This window comes from Rutilus rutilus (genome assembly GCF_951802725.1).
Source record: "Rutilus rutilus genome assembly, chromosome: 1".
NCBI lineage: Eukaryota > Metazoa > Chordata > Actinopteri > Cypriniformes > Leuciscidae > Rutilus > Rutilus rutilus.
This window is the reverse complement of record NC_140209.1, coordinates 32,549,362-32,565,818: the sequence shown is the minus strand read 5'-3', so window position 1 is coordinate 32,565,818 and position 16,457 is coordinate 32,549,362. Positions and strand designations below refer to the sequence as shown.

The 16,457-nt window shown below is 37.5% G+C and overlaps 2 protein-coding genes across 7 annotated transcripts in view; both read right to left on the bottom strand.

The window, feature by feature from the left end:
• pbx4 (pre-B-cell leukemia transcription factor 4) overlaps positions 1-2,516 on the bottom strand; it is a 41,976-nt gene extending 39,460 nt beyond the window's left edge. For 2 of the 6 annotated variants that reach the window (XM_084407002.1, XM_084407000.1), the window contains exon 1: positions 1,265-2,489. In XM_084407002.1, coding sequence (XP_084263128.1) covers positions 1,265-1,449 — 185 coding nt within the window. In that variant the 5' untranslated portion in view covers positions 1,450-2,489. Of the gene's footprint in view, positions 1-1,264 lie in introns of all 6 variants that reach the window. The other 4 variants (XM_084406998.1, XM_084407001.1, XM_084406997.1 and 1 more) reach the window with 4 other exon arrangements.
• A 7,166-nt stretch (positions 2,517-9,682) lies between these two features.
• On the bottom strand, positions 9,683-15,550 carry dsn1 (DSN1 component of MIS12 kinetochore complex). Its single transcript, XM_084404638.1, has 11 exons — positions 15,460-15,550; positions 15,144-15,171; positions 14,484-14,739; positions 14,331-14,404; positions 14,143-14,215; positions 13,261-13,342; positions 13,107-13,157; positions 12,937-13,008; positions 12,709-12,856; positions 11,375-11,462; positions 9,683-10,139 (listed from the first exon to the last, which is right to left on the bottom strand). The coding sequence occupies exons 1-11, from the start codon at positions 15,489-15,491 to the stop codon at positions 10,057-10,059; spliced, it is 987 nt and encodes a 328-aa protein (XP_084260764.1). The 5' UTR covers positions 15,492-15,550; the 3' UTR covers positions 9,683-10,056.
• Between the last annotated feature and the right edge of the window lie 907 nt (positions 15,551-16,457).

Here is a 16,457-nt window from a genome sequence, read left to right as displayed (position 1 = left end):
GCGCACATACGATCCCTCATTAAAAGGCAGCTTTTGTGCGGGATCTGTGGCTCGGGTTGACCTTTCAACAGATCGCAGGTCACAGCGCGCAATCTAGCGATCCATAAGAGATCAATTTCAGCACGGTCAATAGAAATACACTGAACTGTACCCGAGGAGGATCTGCAGGTAACGGCGGGAAAGTCGTCAATCCTGTCCGGTGTTTTCGTCTCGAGGTTAAGTCTGACACTGTTTGACGGCGATGACTTAATTAAGCGCGCGCTGATTATCTATGCTAATGACGAGGTAGCACATTAATCCAATTCATTTATCTAGTGGGGCCTCAATCTGGCAGACGCACGCTGAAGACCAAATGGCTTCAGAGAGCCCATGGGCTCTTGATAACAAACATATTGGTTGACCTCTAAAACCTTTTTGGCCCCATTTAGCAAACCCAGAGGAGGGGAAAAATACTTGCATCCTTAGGTTTTAGTAATTACAGTCCTATTATCTATTTGAAGCAAATTTAGTGCATTGTTTGAGTGGAAAGCAGTGGAAACATACACACAAGGACTCCTAGTATTAAAACTTTTCCGTTATAATAACTTTTTAATGAGAAAGTTCGGATTGCTCATAAACTCGATCATTTATTGCATTCACATTCATTCGTGACTTAAGATTTTTTTTCCGAATGCCAATTCATTTTGAACTTTTAACAACTTGAAAAGGTAAAATCCAAAAATGTGGTAAATAAATTAACACACTTTTTTCCTATTAAGACACTAAGCTCTAGTGAGAATATGCGCAAATGTAAATTAAGAAAAGTATCAGAACAGTTTTCTTGAGTGCCATGTCAGCATCTGTGGCCATATTCATGGCACAAACTGAATTACAAAAAAATTAAAATACAGTACACAATTAAAAATTAAAACCAAGTAAACAAGGGGGGGGGGACACCAATTGATTTTACACAAGATTTTTAACATTAACATGAGATTAAAAATTCTAAAACCTTACCTGGTAAAACTCTTACTAAACAAATCCTTAAGTGAGCTTACTTAATACAAATGTGTTCTACTTGCATTAAAAAAGGGACAGTCCAATAAAATAGTATTTAAATTAAGAAAAAGGTGCAAGCCATTGTATCACATACGATTTTCAGGAGACAAATTGCCGTTATTTATATTGACTGTATTTAAAGCAATGAGGTGTAGATTGTGTCCAGCTGCTTTTGCACACTATCTATCTATCTATCTCACACTTGTCCTCCTCTCACAGGTCTTACCTCGCCTGGGCTTCGTCGAGGCTCTCGTCGGTGATGGCCATGATCTGCTGGAGAATATCCCCTATGTCTTGCTGCGGTTGACCGAGGGACTGCTGCTTCCGAACCGAATCGGGGTCACCCACGTCGGCTTGAGAGAGTCCGCCGAGTCCGCCCATGCTAGCCAGCATTCGGGTCTGTTCATCCATAATACTTTAAAGCCGAATCTCGCCGTTTCCCCAACCGCAAACCAATGAAAACCTGTATCAGCGATCTGTCTCGGTGACCATGTACCACCAGCAGCGTGAATACAAACGTGGAGCTCAAGGAATCACTAACGTTAGATAAAAAAAACAACGAGAGCGCGACTGGAATGTGGGATTTAACCACATCAAAACGATGCGCGATTGATGGGAAAAGGTGAGTAACTAGTTTGCATGAGGGGAAAAAAATATATCGGACCGCGTGCAATTCCTGCAAAAACCAGTATTGTCTAAAGCAAAACGCTGCACACTAGCACTCCCATAAAGCAGTCTAACAAGAAAATAAAAGCGTCCCTGGAAACATGAAGTATCCCACGCGCGGCATCTCAAAGTATCGCCTCTCTAAACAACTCGCAGTCCGCGATAAAAACCATTCATGTCAACAATCTGGCTTTTCGTCAAGAGGCTGTTGTCGCTGACAGCTATTACAGTAGAAATCTCAGACACTACTAACAAGCTGGACTAAACCAACCAGAGCGGCTAACAAGCTAATAGAGAGGAGGAAAAAAAAAAGTCCCTGCTTGAAAATAAATCGAAATAGAAACTCAAGCGTTCGCTTATTACCGTCTCCTCACTTAGGAAAAAGACGAAACTCAACGGTCAAAACGAATCCCGAGAGCAGCGGACGAACGCGACCGCTTTTAAACGTAAATCCGAGATCTCCGACACAATTGATTCGCAGTGTTGGCTAGCTGCTTAGCAGCGGAGCTAACTAGCATTCGAGCGCTGCTAGCAACAGATTCACACGGGCTCCACGAACCCCCGGGACCAACAGCAAACTGCCCCCGAAATGCCCCGGCTTTTTAGGTGGACGGCTTGAAACGGCTCAGAACAGCAACGCTCAGCTCCATGCCAGCCAACTCGACACAGTTGGTTTGTTCCCCAAGCCGCGGTGCTGTCGTAGAAAAAAAAATTGCCCCTCTCTTGTGTTTCTGCCCTCCTCGGCGGCTCTTTTCTCCCCCTCTGAGCGAGCGCACCACTGCGCGCGTTCACGCTACTACACACGAGCGCGTACGTCATCATCGCGCACAAAAGAGTCGCTACTGTGTGGAGCCTCTAGGGGCGCCAGTGACGCGCACGCACGCGCCCAAGCAAGTAAACAATTTGCGCGTCTCTTTCAAACAGACCGCATGCTGTAATTTCATCGTGTAAGTGGCTTTTGTATAGTTACCATAGCTGAACTATTGCTTTTGTACTTGGAAGTGCATAGTAACCAGAGGTGAAACAATGGCTGGCGCCTAGGCTAATTGCTGTGCTTTGATCTGTGTGGCTGTGATTTCTGTTACACAAGCTGTGGAATTTTTATAATTACAATTTCATAGTTTAATTAATTAGCCTAAATGGATTTACTCCCTTCTTCCCCTAATAGGTTACATTTAGACTGAATCTACAACATTCCTGCTAATAATTACAGCGTTACTGTAGTGAAACCATGGTGCGTTTATGTAATGTTTAAACCAAGAAAGGTTCTATAAACATATATATATATATATATATATAATATGGAGACACTTACAGGGGTTTAGTTTTATGGATTTAGTTTTTATTCATTTTTAATTTTTATTAATTAAACAGCTCGTAAACACACTTTATCACTAGAACAAATTGAAATAACTCATTAATCATGAAAGTATTATGCAATCAGTTCAAATGAGTCAAGAACCCTAGTGTTCTAGAACCCTCCAGTGATGAATTGTACACATTCCATAATCAGCATTTCACCGTATATTACAAAGCATACTTAACCCTTAATTGTGACCAAAATGTCTGAGCTGCCTCTGTTCAAAACACAAAATATTCCATTACTCAAATGAAATAGCTAGAAGATGCAAATCAAACATAGGCCTGCCTGAATGGTTGAAAACCAACATTCAGAATGTTTGATAGTGCTGCCAGTATTGGGGGAAACACATTACAAGTAACACAAGTTACATACTTGGATTACTCTTTCAAGTAAACCAATGCATTACTTTTAAATTTACAACAAAATTGAAGTAACTTTTTTCTTGACTGACACCTCTTCTGTCCCCATGTTGAGTGAAATCAGGAGATGCGGAGGCGTTCTGTGTGAACATGATGGTTGTTGTAGACTAAATGTGAGCATGAATTTACTCAATCTGACTCGCACAAAAACAGATTCAGAATTCCTCTAAATGAACAAAATGAACAGTGAAATGCAAACTCAGAAGATTATGCAAACCTGCAATGGTTAAATATATTAAATAACACAAATATACTTTATGTATTTAATCTCACTTTATTAACCAATGTCTTTGCTGCTGACCTTCGATGATCCCAATTCAACCATAATAATGAGCAAAAATGACTTTAGGTAAACATCACATTTGTTTCATTTTAATTTTATAAATAGTATGAGTGTTGAACTTTCTACTGTGATCCAGAATGGCAGCACAGCTGAAAGGTCCAGCCTGATGCTTATTCATGTCACTTTTGATCTCAAAGGGCCTTTAAATTTGCCACAAATATAACTTTTTTTTTTTTGCAATTAAATAACAGGAAAGCCCAGCCCAGGTAAGAAAAGGTAACGTGACAGTATTGTAACACATTACTTTGCATAAAAAGTAACTAAGTACTGTAATAATTACCTTTTTAGGGAGTAACGCAATGCATTACTTTTACTTTCCCCGACACAGAATGCTTTAAAACATGTCTTTGAGTAAATTGGGAGCTACTGGTGCTCTCAAAGAAAAGCCTGTAGAAAATGGGTCCAAATGTACTGTTAATATAAAGGAATTTTCCATATTGATTTTTCTCAGGGTTTGGTTTCACTGCATTTGGAATTACACATTGCTTTTGTCCTGCAGCCAAAAAGGTTTGGTTACTAACATTCTTCAAAAAAATATTCTTTTATGTTTCACAGAAGAAAGCAAGTCATACAGGTTTGGAACGACATATAGAATGGGTGAGTAAATGATGACAATGTTTATTTTTTGGGTGAACTATTCCTTTAAAATATGTTGTGACAGCATTAAAGTCTGAGGTGTATTGCAAAACATTTTGAACCACATCAATGTACAAGAAATGCTTAAAGGAATTGATAAGCTTTAAAGTCCCCCTGTGGTGAAACTCAAGCTTTTAATTTTGGTTTATATGTCTATGTGGTGTTTTTAATATGCTTTAAGACGAACCATGTGCAAATTCATAAATCAACACCATTGCTGAGTATTTTCTCCTTAAAACTGCAGTCTCAAAAATGCGGTTTGAAATCACTGGTGTTTCTGACGTCACAAACTACCTTGTAACCAATCACATCAATGTGTGATGTCAATGCGTGGATCTCTGAGCTGGTGTGAGTGAGTGGAGGCGGGGCTAATTTACATATTAATAGAACCGCGTATATTAAACGAGACAAGGGTGAAGAGTTACATTCAAGCTATATATATATTTAAAGGAAAACGCATTTTAAATTACGTTAAGAAAATGATTGGGTTGGATATAGAGTGAGTTAAGATTTCTGACTTTTAAATTGAATCTAAATTCAGGTAATGTGTAGATAAAATAGCCAAAGTTTCACAAAATGTAGTCTAAGAGAATTATGGTTTTTAAATTCATATGTTAAGAGGATTGTTTTTGGAGAAAAAAGTTCAATAAAATAAAAATGCTTTCAAAAAGTTAAAAGCTGAAGATTATTTTCTTGATTACAAAGTAACGTTAAATGAACCTATTAGTTATCTAATAATATTGCCATGTCTGTCCATATAAATGCCTAAGTATAACATTCCTTATTTAAATCAATGTGTTTTAGCTAGTGCACGGACAGAGCAGATTAAAAATAAGTGGTCCCAATTTTTTTTGCAAACGTGGACGTTTTGGCGCAGTTCATCACTCAGAGAGAAAAGACAGGCTTCTCAGACGAATGGCTGCTGGGATACATGGAGGGGAGAGACTCAGCCTGGAGCATTTCAATGGGAGTTTGATGATGTGTGTGCAAAGAGAGGAATGGGACAAAAGTGGTCCTGGTTTATGCTGACGCGTAGCGGATCTCTCGGCTACAATCTAACACTAATCAATCTGAAGTGAGAATGAGAATATTAGAGAACAAACTGTAACCTGAACTCGTTATCACAGCGTTGCTTTCGCACAGTGAGATTTTGAGTAATTGTAAATCTATATTTTTTTCAATCTTTCTCCTTTCATTTCCTAAATGATGGACAATGTGGCCCAGTGGTAAAATGTACTACTATATGTATGTATGTATGTATGTATGTGTGTGTGTGTGTGTATATATACACACACATATATATAGTAGTGGCACACACACACGTGTATATGTATATGTGTGTGTACCACTACTATATATGTAAAATGTACCACTATATGTATGTGTGTGTGTATAAATAATTTTTGTCATATTAAAATATTTCAGTAATTTATTAGTTTTTATTGTATTATATTATATTTTATTGTATTGTATATACTGTGTACACATATATAATACAATATATATACACATATATATATATACACACACACAAATACATACATTATATACACACATATATATATATATATACACAGATATGTGTGCATATTTATTTATGTATATGTATGTTTTTATTATATTTTATTGTATTTGATATACTGTGTACACAGTATAATACAATATACATATATGTGTGTATATATGTGTATATAAAATATACATACACTTGTATTTTATATAAATATATAGTATATGCACATATACAGATACACATGTGTGTATAATGAATGTATGTATATACATATGCTGCATACACATATACACATACATTATATAATAACATATACACTCACACACATACTGTATATAAACAAAACATGCATACATACACATACGTGTGTGTGTATATATACAGTGAGGAAAATAAGTATTTGAACGCCCTGCTATTTTGCAAGTTCTCCCACTTGGAAATCATGGAGGGGTCTGAAATTGTCATCGTAGGTGCATGTCCACTGTGAGAGACATAATCTAAAAAAAAAATCCAGAAATCACAATATATGATTTTTTAACTATTTATTTGTATGATACAGCTGCAAATAAGTATTTGAACACCTGTCTATCAGCTAGAATTCTGACCCTCAAAGACCTGTTAGGCTGTTTCTCAATTCCAAGAACGCAGAGAACGGACTTGTGTTCTCGTGGAAACCGGTCTTGACAAGCTTCCTTGGAAGAACGAACTCGGAACCGGCCGCAATGACTTCTGGGACACCAGGCGAGTACTAGCTCAAGTCTGCATTCGATGCATCCTCGGTATCAAGAACACATCCGGGTTCTTTCATGCGTCCTCTGTACTTGCGTTCTTGAGAATTGGGTCTGAACTTCGACGGTTAATGATGACGTAAAACGAGAACACAAGGACGCAAGATCGCTGAAGAACGCATATTGAGAAACACCCCTAGTCTGCCTTTAAAATGTCCACCTCCACTCCATTTATTATCCTAAATTAGATGCACCTGTTTGAGGTCGTTAGCTGCATAAAGACACCTGTCCACCCCATACAATCAGTAAGAATCCAACTACTAACATGGCCAAGACCAAAGAGCTGTCCAAAGACACTAGAGACAAAATTGTACACCTCCACAAGGCTGGAAAGGGCTACGGGGAAATTGCCAAGCAGCTTGGTGAAAAAAGGTCCACTGTTGGAGCAATCATTAGAAAATGGAAGAAGCTAAACATGACTGTCAATCTCCCTCGGACTGGGGCTCCATGCAAGATCTCACCTCGTGGGGTCTCAATGATCCTAAGAAAGGTGAGAAATCAGCCCAGAACTACACGGGAGGAGCTGGTCAATGACCTGAAAAGAGCTGGGACCACCGTTTCCAAGGTTACTGTTGGTAATACACTATGACGTCATGGTTTGAAATCATGCATGGCACGGAAGGTTCCCTTGCTTAAACCAGCACATGTCAAGGCCCGTCTTAAGTTTGCCAATGACCATTTGGATGATCCAGAGGAGTCATGGGAGAAAGTCATGTGGTCAGATGAGACCAAAATAGAACTTTTTGGTCATAATTCCACTAAACGTGTTTGGAGGAAGAAGAATGATGAGTACCATCCCAAGAACACCATCCCTACTGTGAAGCATGGGGGTGGTAGCATCATGCTTTGGGGGTGTTTTTCTGCACATGGGACAGGGCGACTGCACTGTATTAAGGAGAGGATGACCGGGGCCATGTATTGCGAGATTTTGGGGAACAACCTCCTTCCCTCAGTTAGAGCATTGAAGATGGGTCGAGGCTGGGTCTTCCAACATGACAATGACCCGAAGCACACAGCCAGGATAACCAAGGAGTGGCTCTTTAAGAAGCATATCAAGGTTCTGGCGTGGCCTAGCCAGTCTCCAGACCTAAACCCAATAGAGAATCTTTGGAGGGAGCTCAAACTCCGTGTTTCTCAGCGACAGCCCAGAAACCTGACTGATCTAGAGAAGATCTGTGTGGAGGAGTGGGCCAAAATCCCTCCTGCAGTGTGTGCAAACCTGGTGAAAAACTACAGGAAACGTTTGACCTCTGTAATTGCAAACAAAGGCTACTGTACCAAATATTAACATTGATTTTCTCAGGTGTTCAAATACTTATTTGCAGCTGTATCATACAAATAAATAGTTAAAAAATCATACATTGTGATTTCTGGATTTTTTTTTTAGATTATGTCTCTCACAGTGGACATGCACCTACGATGACAATTTCAGACCCCTCCATGATTTCTAAGTGGGAGAACTTGCAAAATAGCAGGGTGTTCAAACCTTATTAAATAAATAAATAAATAAATATATATAGAGAGAGAGAGAGAGAGAGAGAGAGAGAGAGATATGTTTATTTATACATACACATTACATACGTGTATATCTCTCTCTCTGTGTGTGTGTGTGTGTGTATGTATATGTGTGTATATATATATATATATATATGTGTATGTATTTGTATATATATACACACATATATGTGTGTATATATACAAATACATACACATAAAAAAAAAAAATATATATATATATATATATATATAGTATATGCCGTAAAGAGACCAAATGTTTTTTTTGCATAATCCAGAAATGTATTTTAATTAATGAAGAACCTGTTCTGCTCATCACATTAATCACAACAATACAAACCAGTTCCTGACAGATACTGAAAACAAAGCATGATTTAACATCCCCAGCAACAAAAGGACCATTTGATTTCTACTCCATACGAACGTAGACAACTGCCACACCACGTGCATAGATTAATCTTTGTCAATTGACGTTTAATTTAAAAGTATTTGCCACCATGAGAATAGTGTTTCCCCCTCTTGACTGTGAATAGGTATTCTTCTTAAAGCTGTTTGAGGCAGATGCACCCTCGGCCCACAAGCGCGGAGCCTCATTTTCATCTAAATAAGAATCGATCCCTCTTGCTGTGCCACCCCCAGTGCTTCTGACGCTTAACCCCACTCTCCTGCTAAACCACCTCCATCCCTACATTAACAGAGAAAACTAAATACAAGCCAAGTCAAATCAGCCTACATGTGCGCCAGAGAAAAATGACCTCGTTTTCCAAGCGGCTGAGGTCGAAACAGTTAAAGCTTTTCTTTCGGGATTGTTGAAACGTCGGTCTTTGATTTCTTTGATCACAGTGGACGTAGTATTGAGAGTGAACGTGGCTTTGTTCGAGCTCAAATACTGTTATTATGGCACGGAAGTTCAGAGCAGGTCATGTTTAGTCTTGTGGGCATGGAAATGTGATATAAACAGAGAGGATGTGAAGTGGAGAAATCATCTAAGCCTGCTTCTTGCTCAGCAGCCCTGTGCTATGTTGAATAGAGAACAAGGGATGGAAGTGTGGGGGAAGGGGTCACAAGAACAAACATAATAGAAGGCTAAAAGGCCCTCAAAGAGCTCATGACTAAAGCCCAGGGGCCAGTGTCTTTTCTTTAGGCTAATAAACGATGACTTAAAGCATCTAAATACTTGCTTGCAATGTTTGTCTTGGAAACAAGACACCAGCTCAAACAGTTCATTCAATTTTGTCATTCAAGCAGAAGAAGAAAATAATCCAGGGATGGATGAATGAATATCATCCTTAGTCCATTAGACATGCATGATATTTTAAAGACCATTTAAAAGCGTTTGAGGCTCAAACTGAGTCAAACAATTTACATGACAGAACTGTGAAAGAAAGACAAAGATTGAAATAAATGACAAGGCATTTAATTGTATTCAGATATCTTTACAATTGTACAAAACAACACAACAGTCTTGAAAGCACACGGGTAAAAGTAGAGCTTTGAATAACTAGTCTGCCATCTAGTGTCCATCTTCATCTACACATTCTGAACCTTTCTCTCACACACACACACTGGAGGACATTAAACTAAACAGCCATCAAAACTCAAAATTCATCTTTTTTTTTTTTGTCCAAATTACTGGGTAACAGAGAAATGTTATAGGTTAGTTATAGGAAAAAAGTAGAATGTTACATTAAAAAGTTATTAATGCATTACCACAATGGTCATATCAGATTCTGTGGAAGCACAGCATCCTATGGGAGTCATCACGGCACTGTAAACTAGGAGGAAACACTAGATACGGATCCTTTTATCAGCTGTCTGACCGGGGATGAAGGGAGATTCTCAAATCCTGCCCTGGAAGCTGTGTGTGGGGAGGGAGAAAGCCCAGTGTTAAATAACTCATTTCACACACTTCTGAATTACAGTAAAATCACCTGGCACTATCTAGGCAGCTTGCGTTGAATTGCATTTCATGCGATTTTACTTTGTAAGTAGTAGAGCTGCACGATTAATACGTAAAAGATTTCGATTCAAATACCCAAGCGATCTCATTCCTAAACGACGATGATTCAGATCTGTGTTGATGCTGCCACTGACCCAGAGACAGAAGTTGTCATCTATGAAACGGCTTCACAAACAGTCTTTTCAGCCACACAGTATCATTTCTATCACAGATGTACTGGGATAAAAGTTTATAGTTCAGACATAAACACTTGATGTCTATGAGAGCGACTTAAATAGAGCAAATCACCTTTTGAAAGGAACTCGACGCTTCAAATAATCGATTACATCGTTACACCAGTAGGTGGCGACAATTTATTCGTCATTGAATCATTCAGAGATTGTTTCAAAATGCCGATTCATCCAGTAATGAAACAAGTGAAGTATTTATGAGTGAGTCTTTGAATCATTAAAACATTTTTAAATAAATAAATAAATAAATAAAACTTAGTAGACTGCAGCGATTAACATTTTGTCAGAACCTCTCGTAAATTACATGTTATTTTGTTTAGTTGTCTGTTCAGAATTCTGGGAGAATCATGATCTTTAATTACAATTTTTATTTTATTTTTAATTTATCCAGAATCATGCAGATCTTTTAAGTAGTGTTATTTTTCAAACACTTCATTAGATGTTGCTGCTTTTTCGTAATTGATTTTTATGTTGTGATCAACAAAAAGTACACCACAGTTCAAAAGTTTGGGGTAGGTACAATGTTTAAATATTTTAAAAAGAAGTCTCATGCTCACAAAGGCTGCATTTATTTGATCAATAATACAGTAAACGCAGTAATATTGTGAAATAATATTACAATTTAAAATAACTGTTTTCTATTTATATATATTTTAAAAAGTAATTTATTCCTGTGATGTAAAGCTGAATTTTCAGCATCATTACTCCAGTCTTCAGTGTCACATGATCCTTCAGAAATCATTCTGATATGATTTGATGCTCAAGAAACATTTCTGATTATTATGTTGAAAACAGATTATTAAATTCTTTTAAAAAAAAGTCTTACTGCCCAAAAACTTTTGAAGGATAGTGTCTGTCTGTCAATTATTGAGCTATTCCACAGACTGAAAGCCATATTCTCACCTAATCTGGTGCTGGTCTCCTTTAGCAGCAGCTGAGATTCCTCATGGAAAGACAGCAGCTCCCTCATTATACAACAGTGAGAGTCCATCTGTGAACAAACACAACTGCACATGACAGCAGCTCTCTCAAAAAAAAAAAGTCACCAATTGTACTCATTTTTTAAACTGTACATTACAAATTTTTGCTTTATTTCTGAGAACTCTACAAAAATACAGCATTATCAGTGTAGTCTAACATGACTCTTATTAGCCAGATTTGATTCCATTTAGGAATTTGACGGAATTTTCCGGCTTTCCGCACTTTCACTGTTATAGGGTAGAGGGCGCTATGACATCTTCTGAAAAAGTACAGAATCTCCGGATCAAAACAGCAAAAAACAAGCGATAGAATCACTGCTTTAATGGGCAAAATTAGCTGAGAACCACGTTGTGTCTACATTGTCGACAACATTAAAATATGCCACAAAAAAGTTAAATTATTTTTGTTTATTTTTAGGATAAACATAAAAGAAAAAATCCTATTTAAGCACATCTTCGTTTATCCCATTTTTACATTGTCTTATTTGAGTATTCAAATATGTGACCCTGGATCACAAAACCAGTCACATGTCGCACGGGTGTATTTGTGGCGATAGCCAACAACACATTGTATGGGTCAAAATTATAAATTTTCCTTTGATGCCAAAAATCTTTAGGATATTAAGTAAAGATCATGTTCCATAAAGATACCGTAGATACAGTAGTAAATGTGAAAATGTGAGTGTAACGTAAATGGACAACTTTAATTGAACTAAAAGCGATTTTCTCAATGTTTCGATTTTTTTTTGCATCCTCAGATTCCAGATTTTCAAATAGTTGTATCTCGGCCAAATATTGTTCTAACAAACAATACATCAATGGAAAGCTTATTTATTCAGCTTTCAGACGATGTATAAATCTCAATTTCCAAAAAATTTACCCTTGTGACCCTTGTGGTTTTGTGGCAAAGAGTCAAATATAGAAAATATAAAGGAATTGGATTAAAAAAATAAAATAATAATAATAATAATAATTTTAACATTTAATAAATTCGGATATAATGTAACAGCTACTTGCGGCCCACAGCTCTCAATTTTATTTTAGGCTCTTTGTATTTGGGCACCTTTAGTACAGAGTTCCAACAAATGAATTGTAAAGAAAGCTTAACATTTAATGAAAAATAAAAATACTTGTACTTGATAATTCTAGTGAAAGTGGTGGCAGAACTACTGGCCCAACTGATTTCAATTCCTGTTGAACTGTAACTGGTTCTGAATACTTTTGCATTCGAGTGAGTCTTAAACGTCCTGGCCTCACCACTAGCTCCATGTTTCGGAGTAGTTTTTGCTGTCCCATGAGTACCGCCTTGTAGTCGGGTTTGCTCAGAACGAGTTGACTCTGTGAAGACTTGGCAAAGCATGATGGGTCCAGTGGCACACCCTTCTCCTCCCCCCGCTCCACACATCTGCAACGGGACAGAGATGCACAGCTAAACGACATTTCTGTATCCATACATGTGCAGTGCATGTGTGTAGTTGTGCTCACCTGTCCAGTTCGTCAGCTTTGGTCCGGTGTTTGTTCAGTAGCGACTCCCATGACATACTTTCAGCCTGTAACCTTCATAAGCACATGATGACCATTAACAGCTATAGTCATGAAATAAATTCAATTCCCACTGTAGCGTCTTGGGCTGATGAGAGCAGATGGAGAATTACCTGTTAATGTCCTCCTGAATGTGCGCAGTGGTCATGTTAACAACGGGGTCACTGCATATACAGAGAGAGAGAGAGATTTAATAAACTAGAGTGTGCTTCAGGATCGAAGGACTACTGATTAATAATTCCTTTTAACTGAAAAACTAACTTTTACCTGTCAGTAGTTGGGAGTGAATTCTGAGTTTCTCTGCTAATGTCTTTAGCCAGACCGTCCCACTCTTCATGCAAAGACTCAACTGGAAGTGAATGACATTCATATAAACATCATGAAATAGATTTTTGACATAAAATGTAATTAGTATGTATTCAATTCTGTTTTTTCTTTATCAAGACAATGTTCTCTAGCTGGCTAATTCTAATAGATGAGGTTGTGTTACAATTGCAAAAATTACTTTTTGGAAATATCAGTAAGAATATTTTGGAAATGACACTTTTTCCAATTACACTACTATTCAAATGTTTGGGGTCATTAAGAATTGTTGTTTTTTTTAAAGAAATTATTACTTTTATTTAGCAAGGATACTTTAAATTGATCAAAAGTCACAGAAAAGACATGTTGTACAATGTTACAAAAGGTTTCTATTTCAAATAAATGCTGTTTCTTCTGAACTATTAATCAAAGAAATCATAAAAAAAAAAAAAAAGGCATCACGGTTTCCAGAGAAATATGAAGCAGCACAACTGTTTTCAACATTGATAATAATCAGAAATGTTTCTTGAGCATCATATCATCATTTCAGAATGATTTCTGAAGACTGGAGTAACGATGCTGAAAATTCAGCTTTGATCACAGGAATAAATGACATTTTAAATAAATGAATATTAACATAGAAAACAGTTATTTTAAATGATGATCATTTTTGATCAAATAAATGCAGTCTTGGTGAGCATAAGAGAAACATTATTTGAAAAACATATTTCCAAAACCAAACTTTTGAATTGCAGTGTGTATAATTTCCAACTTTTTGTTTAAAAGCAAAAATATTTTAGTGAAATTGAACACTTATATATACATGAATGACAGGCCCTGACTTACCTTGAGTCTGAAGTGTCTCTGTATCAACACCAGGAACAGTGTACAGACTGTTTTTGACCCTCTTCACTGTCCTCTATGTACAGTCAGGGAAATCAAAAGGTTTATGGAAAAAGCCAGTAAAGTATATTCACTGTGACACAATGGCAACGCTTCATTTATTTTCTTTAACAAATATTAATTTTACAGACCTGCATAGCAGCTTTAATTAGCATCTCCAGCCTCTCATGATCAGGTAAAGACAGACTGATGGTTTCACACAGGGCTAAAAGACACAACGAGAAAAGAAAGTCAACACAATCCTAAATGACATCCAGTGAAAGGCTCTTGGGCTCAGCACTCACGCTGCGAGGAGCCGGGGAAGGCCGGCAGAGAGCGTCTGCCTCTGGAGGATCTCCTCAAGGATTTCCTCCGCGAGCGAGGGCTCAGTTCAGGAGCAGTTTCCCTCATGCCGTCCTCAATCTTCGAGTCCTCTGGCCGTTCCTCTTCTGAACGCTGCATCACTGAAGGAGCAGGTGATGTGCAAGGAGACTTCTGAGGAGGACCTGAGATGTGGTTACCGTCATGAGGACGTTTGACTCCATGAGACACTTCTGAGACCTAGTTGAGATGAAGCACAACTCAATATTACTTACATAAGACATAGGCTGGCTATGCATTCACATATTTATTGTGACATTTTGACTATAGACTTTGGATTCTGTATTAATGCATGATGGCAACTTTTAGGGCCTGTAAGATGTTTTGAAAGAAGTCTTCAAGGCTGCATTTATGCGTGATCAAAAATACAGCAGAAACAGTAATATTGTGAAATATTATTACAATTTAAAATGTAATTTATTCCTGTGATGTCAAAGCTGAATTTTCATCATCATTACTTCAGTGTCACTTCAGAAATCATTCTAATATGCAGATTTGCTGAATACAATTATTTTATTCAGTTACTAATCGCAAACATTTTAATGTTAACGTTACATTAAAAAAATAACAGAAAACAGATTTACCCTGGTGTCGAAGTTGCTGGTATCACATCTGTGAGAGAGATTAAATGATTATGTAGATTACAGCACACCAAACCAACTACACAACCTTGTTTGTTGCATTCGATACATTGTAAAGTATTTTAAATAATAGTTATCACTATTTGTCCACTAACTAATCAAGCACCATTTATGGCCAGTTTAGCTGACAACAACATCAACGCTGTTCTAAATGCTACGCTTTCCTCAAGTGAATTCTTCATGCAGAAATTACTATCACATGTGAGTGTGAAACATTTAGTACATCTGTTCCCCGTGTTGTAAATAACAAAACACTCACGGCTCAAGTCCTTCTTTCTGAAACTCCGCCATTTTCTTTCAAAGACCGCGCGCAGTGTCAGATATGCCCCGCCCACTTTCATTTCGACCGCGATGGTTCTTGGGAACTGTAGTCACTTTACATTAGCGTTGAGTGCGTGCTGTGTGTGTGACATTACTCTTTTTAAGAATGACAATTCCCATTTTTGGGTTGTGAAGACTATTATATATGTCTGATAAATATTATTTAATATAAAATTAATCATTCTTTAAAATTGTAACACAACATGTAGGCCTACAATTATTTAGACACACAAGTAGGCCAAATAATCTCGTTCCATATTCTCACTTTTTAAACAAATTGTCTATTGCATAAGTAAAGCTCAACCTAAAGTTATTATGAGAAAAAAATATATCAAACAAGTATACTTATGGGAAACCTATTTTATTTTGTTTAACCAATCTACAGGGGTTGGACAATAAAACTGAAACATCTGGTTTTAGACTACAATAAAGTATTAGTACGGTGCAGTAGGACCTTCTTATGCGGCCAGTACAGCATCGTTCCGTCTTGGGAATTGCAGACTCACAAGTCCTTCACAGTGGCAAGAGAGATTAAGAGCCATTCCTCTTCCAGAACAGTGTCCTGGGGTCTCATTTATAAAACTGTGCGTAGGAACCTTACTAAAAGTGTACGTGCGCCCGAAAGCCAAAAATGGCGTACGCAAAATAATATTCGGATTTATAAAACCGTTCGTACGCCAGAACCTGCGCAGAATTCACTTTATAAATCCCAGTCAGCGGAAGATTGTGCGCACATGCGTCTCCTCCCTGAAATAACCATATATGGAGCTTACAACGCCTAGTTTTACTATGCAGATCCTCATCTGCATATCATTTGCATATGATTATTCATCCACGTGATAACGTTTAACAGTACAAGACACATTACATTAATAAAAATCAAGTAGTTGCCTATCCTTGCCTTGTTTTTGAATACATAAATCAAATAGTGTAAAA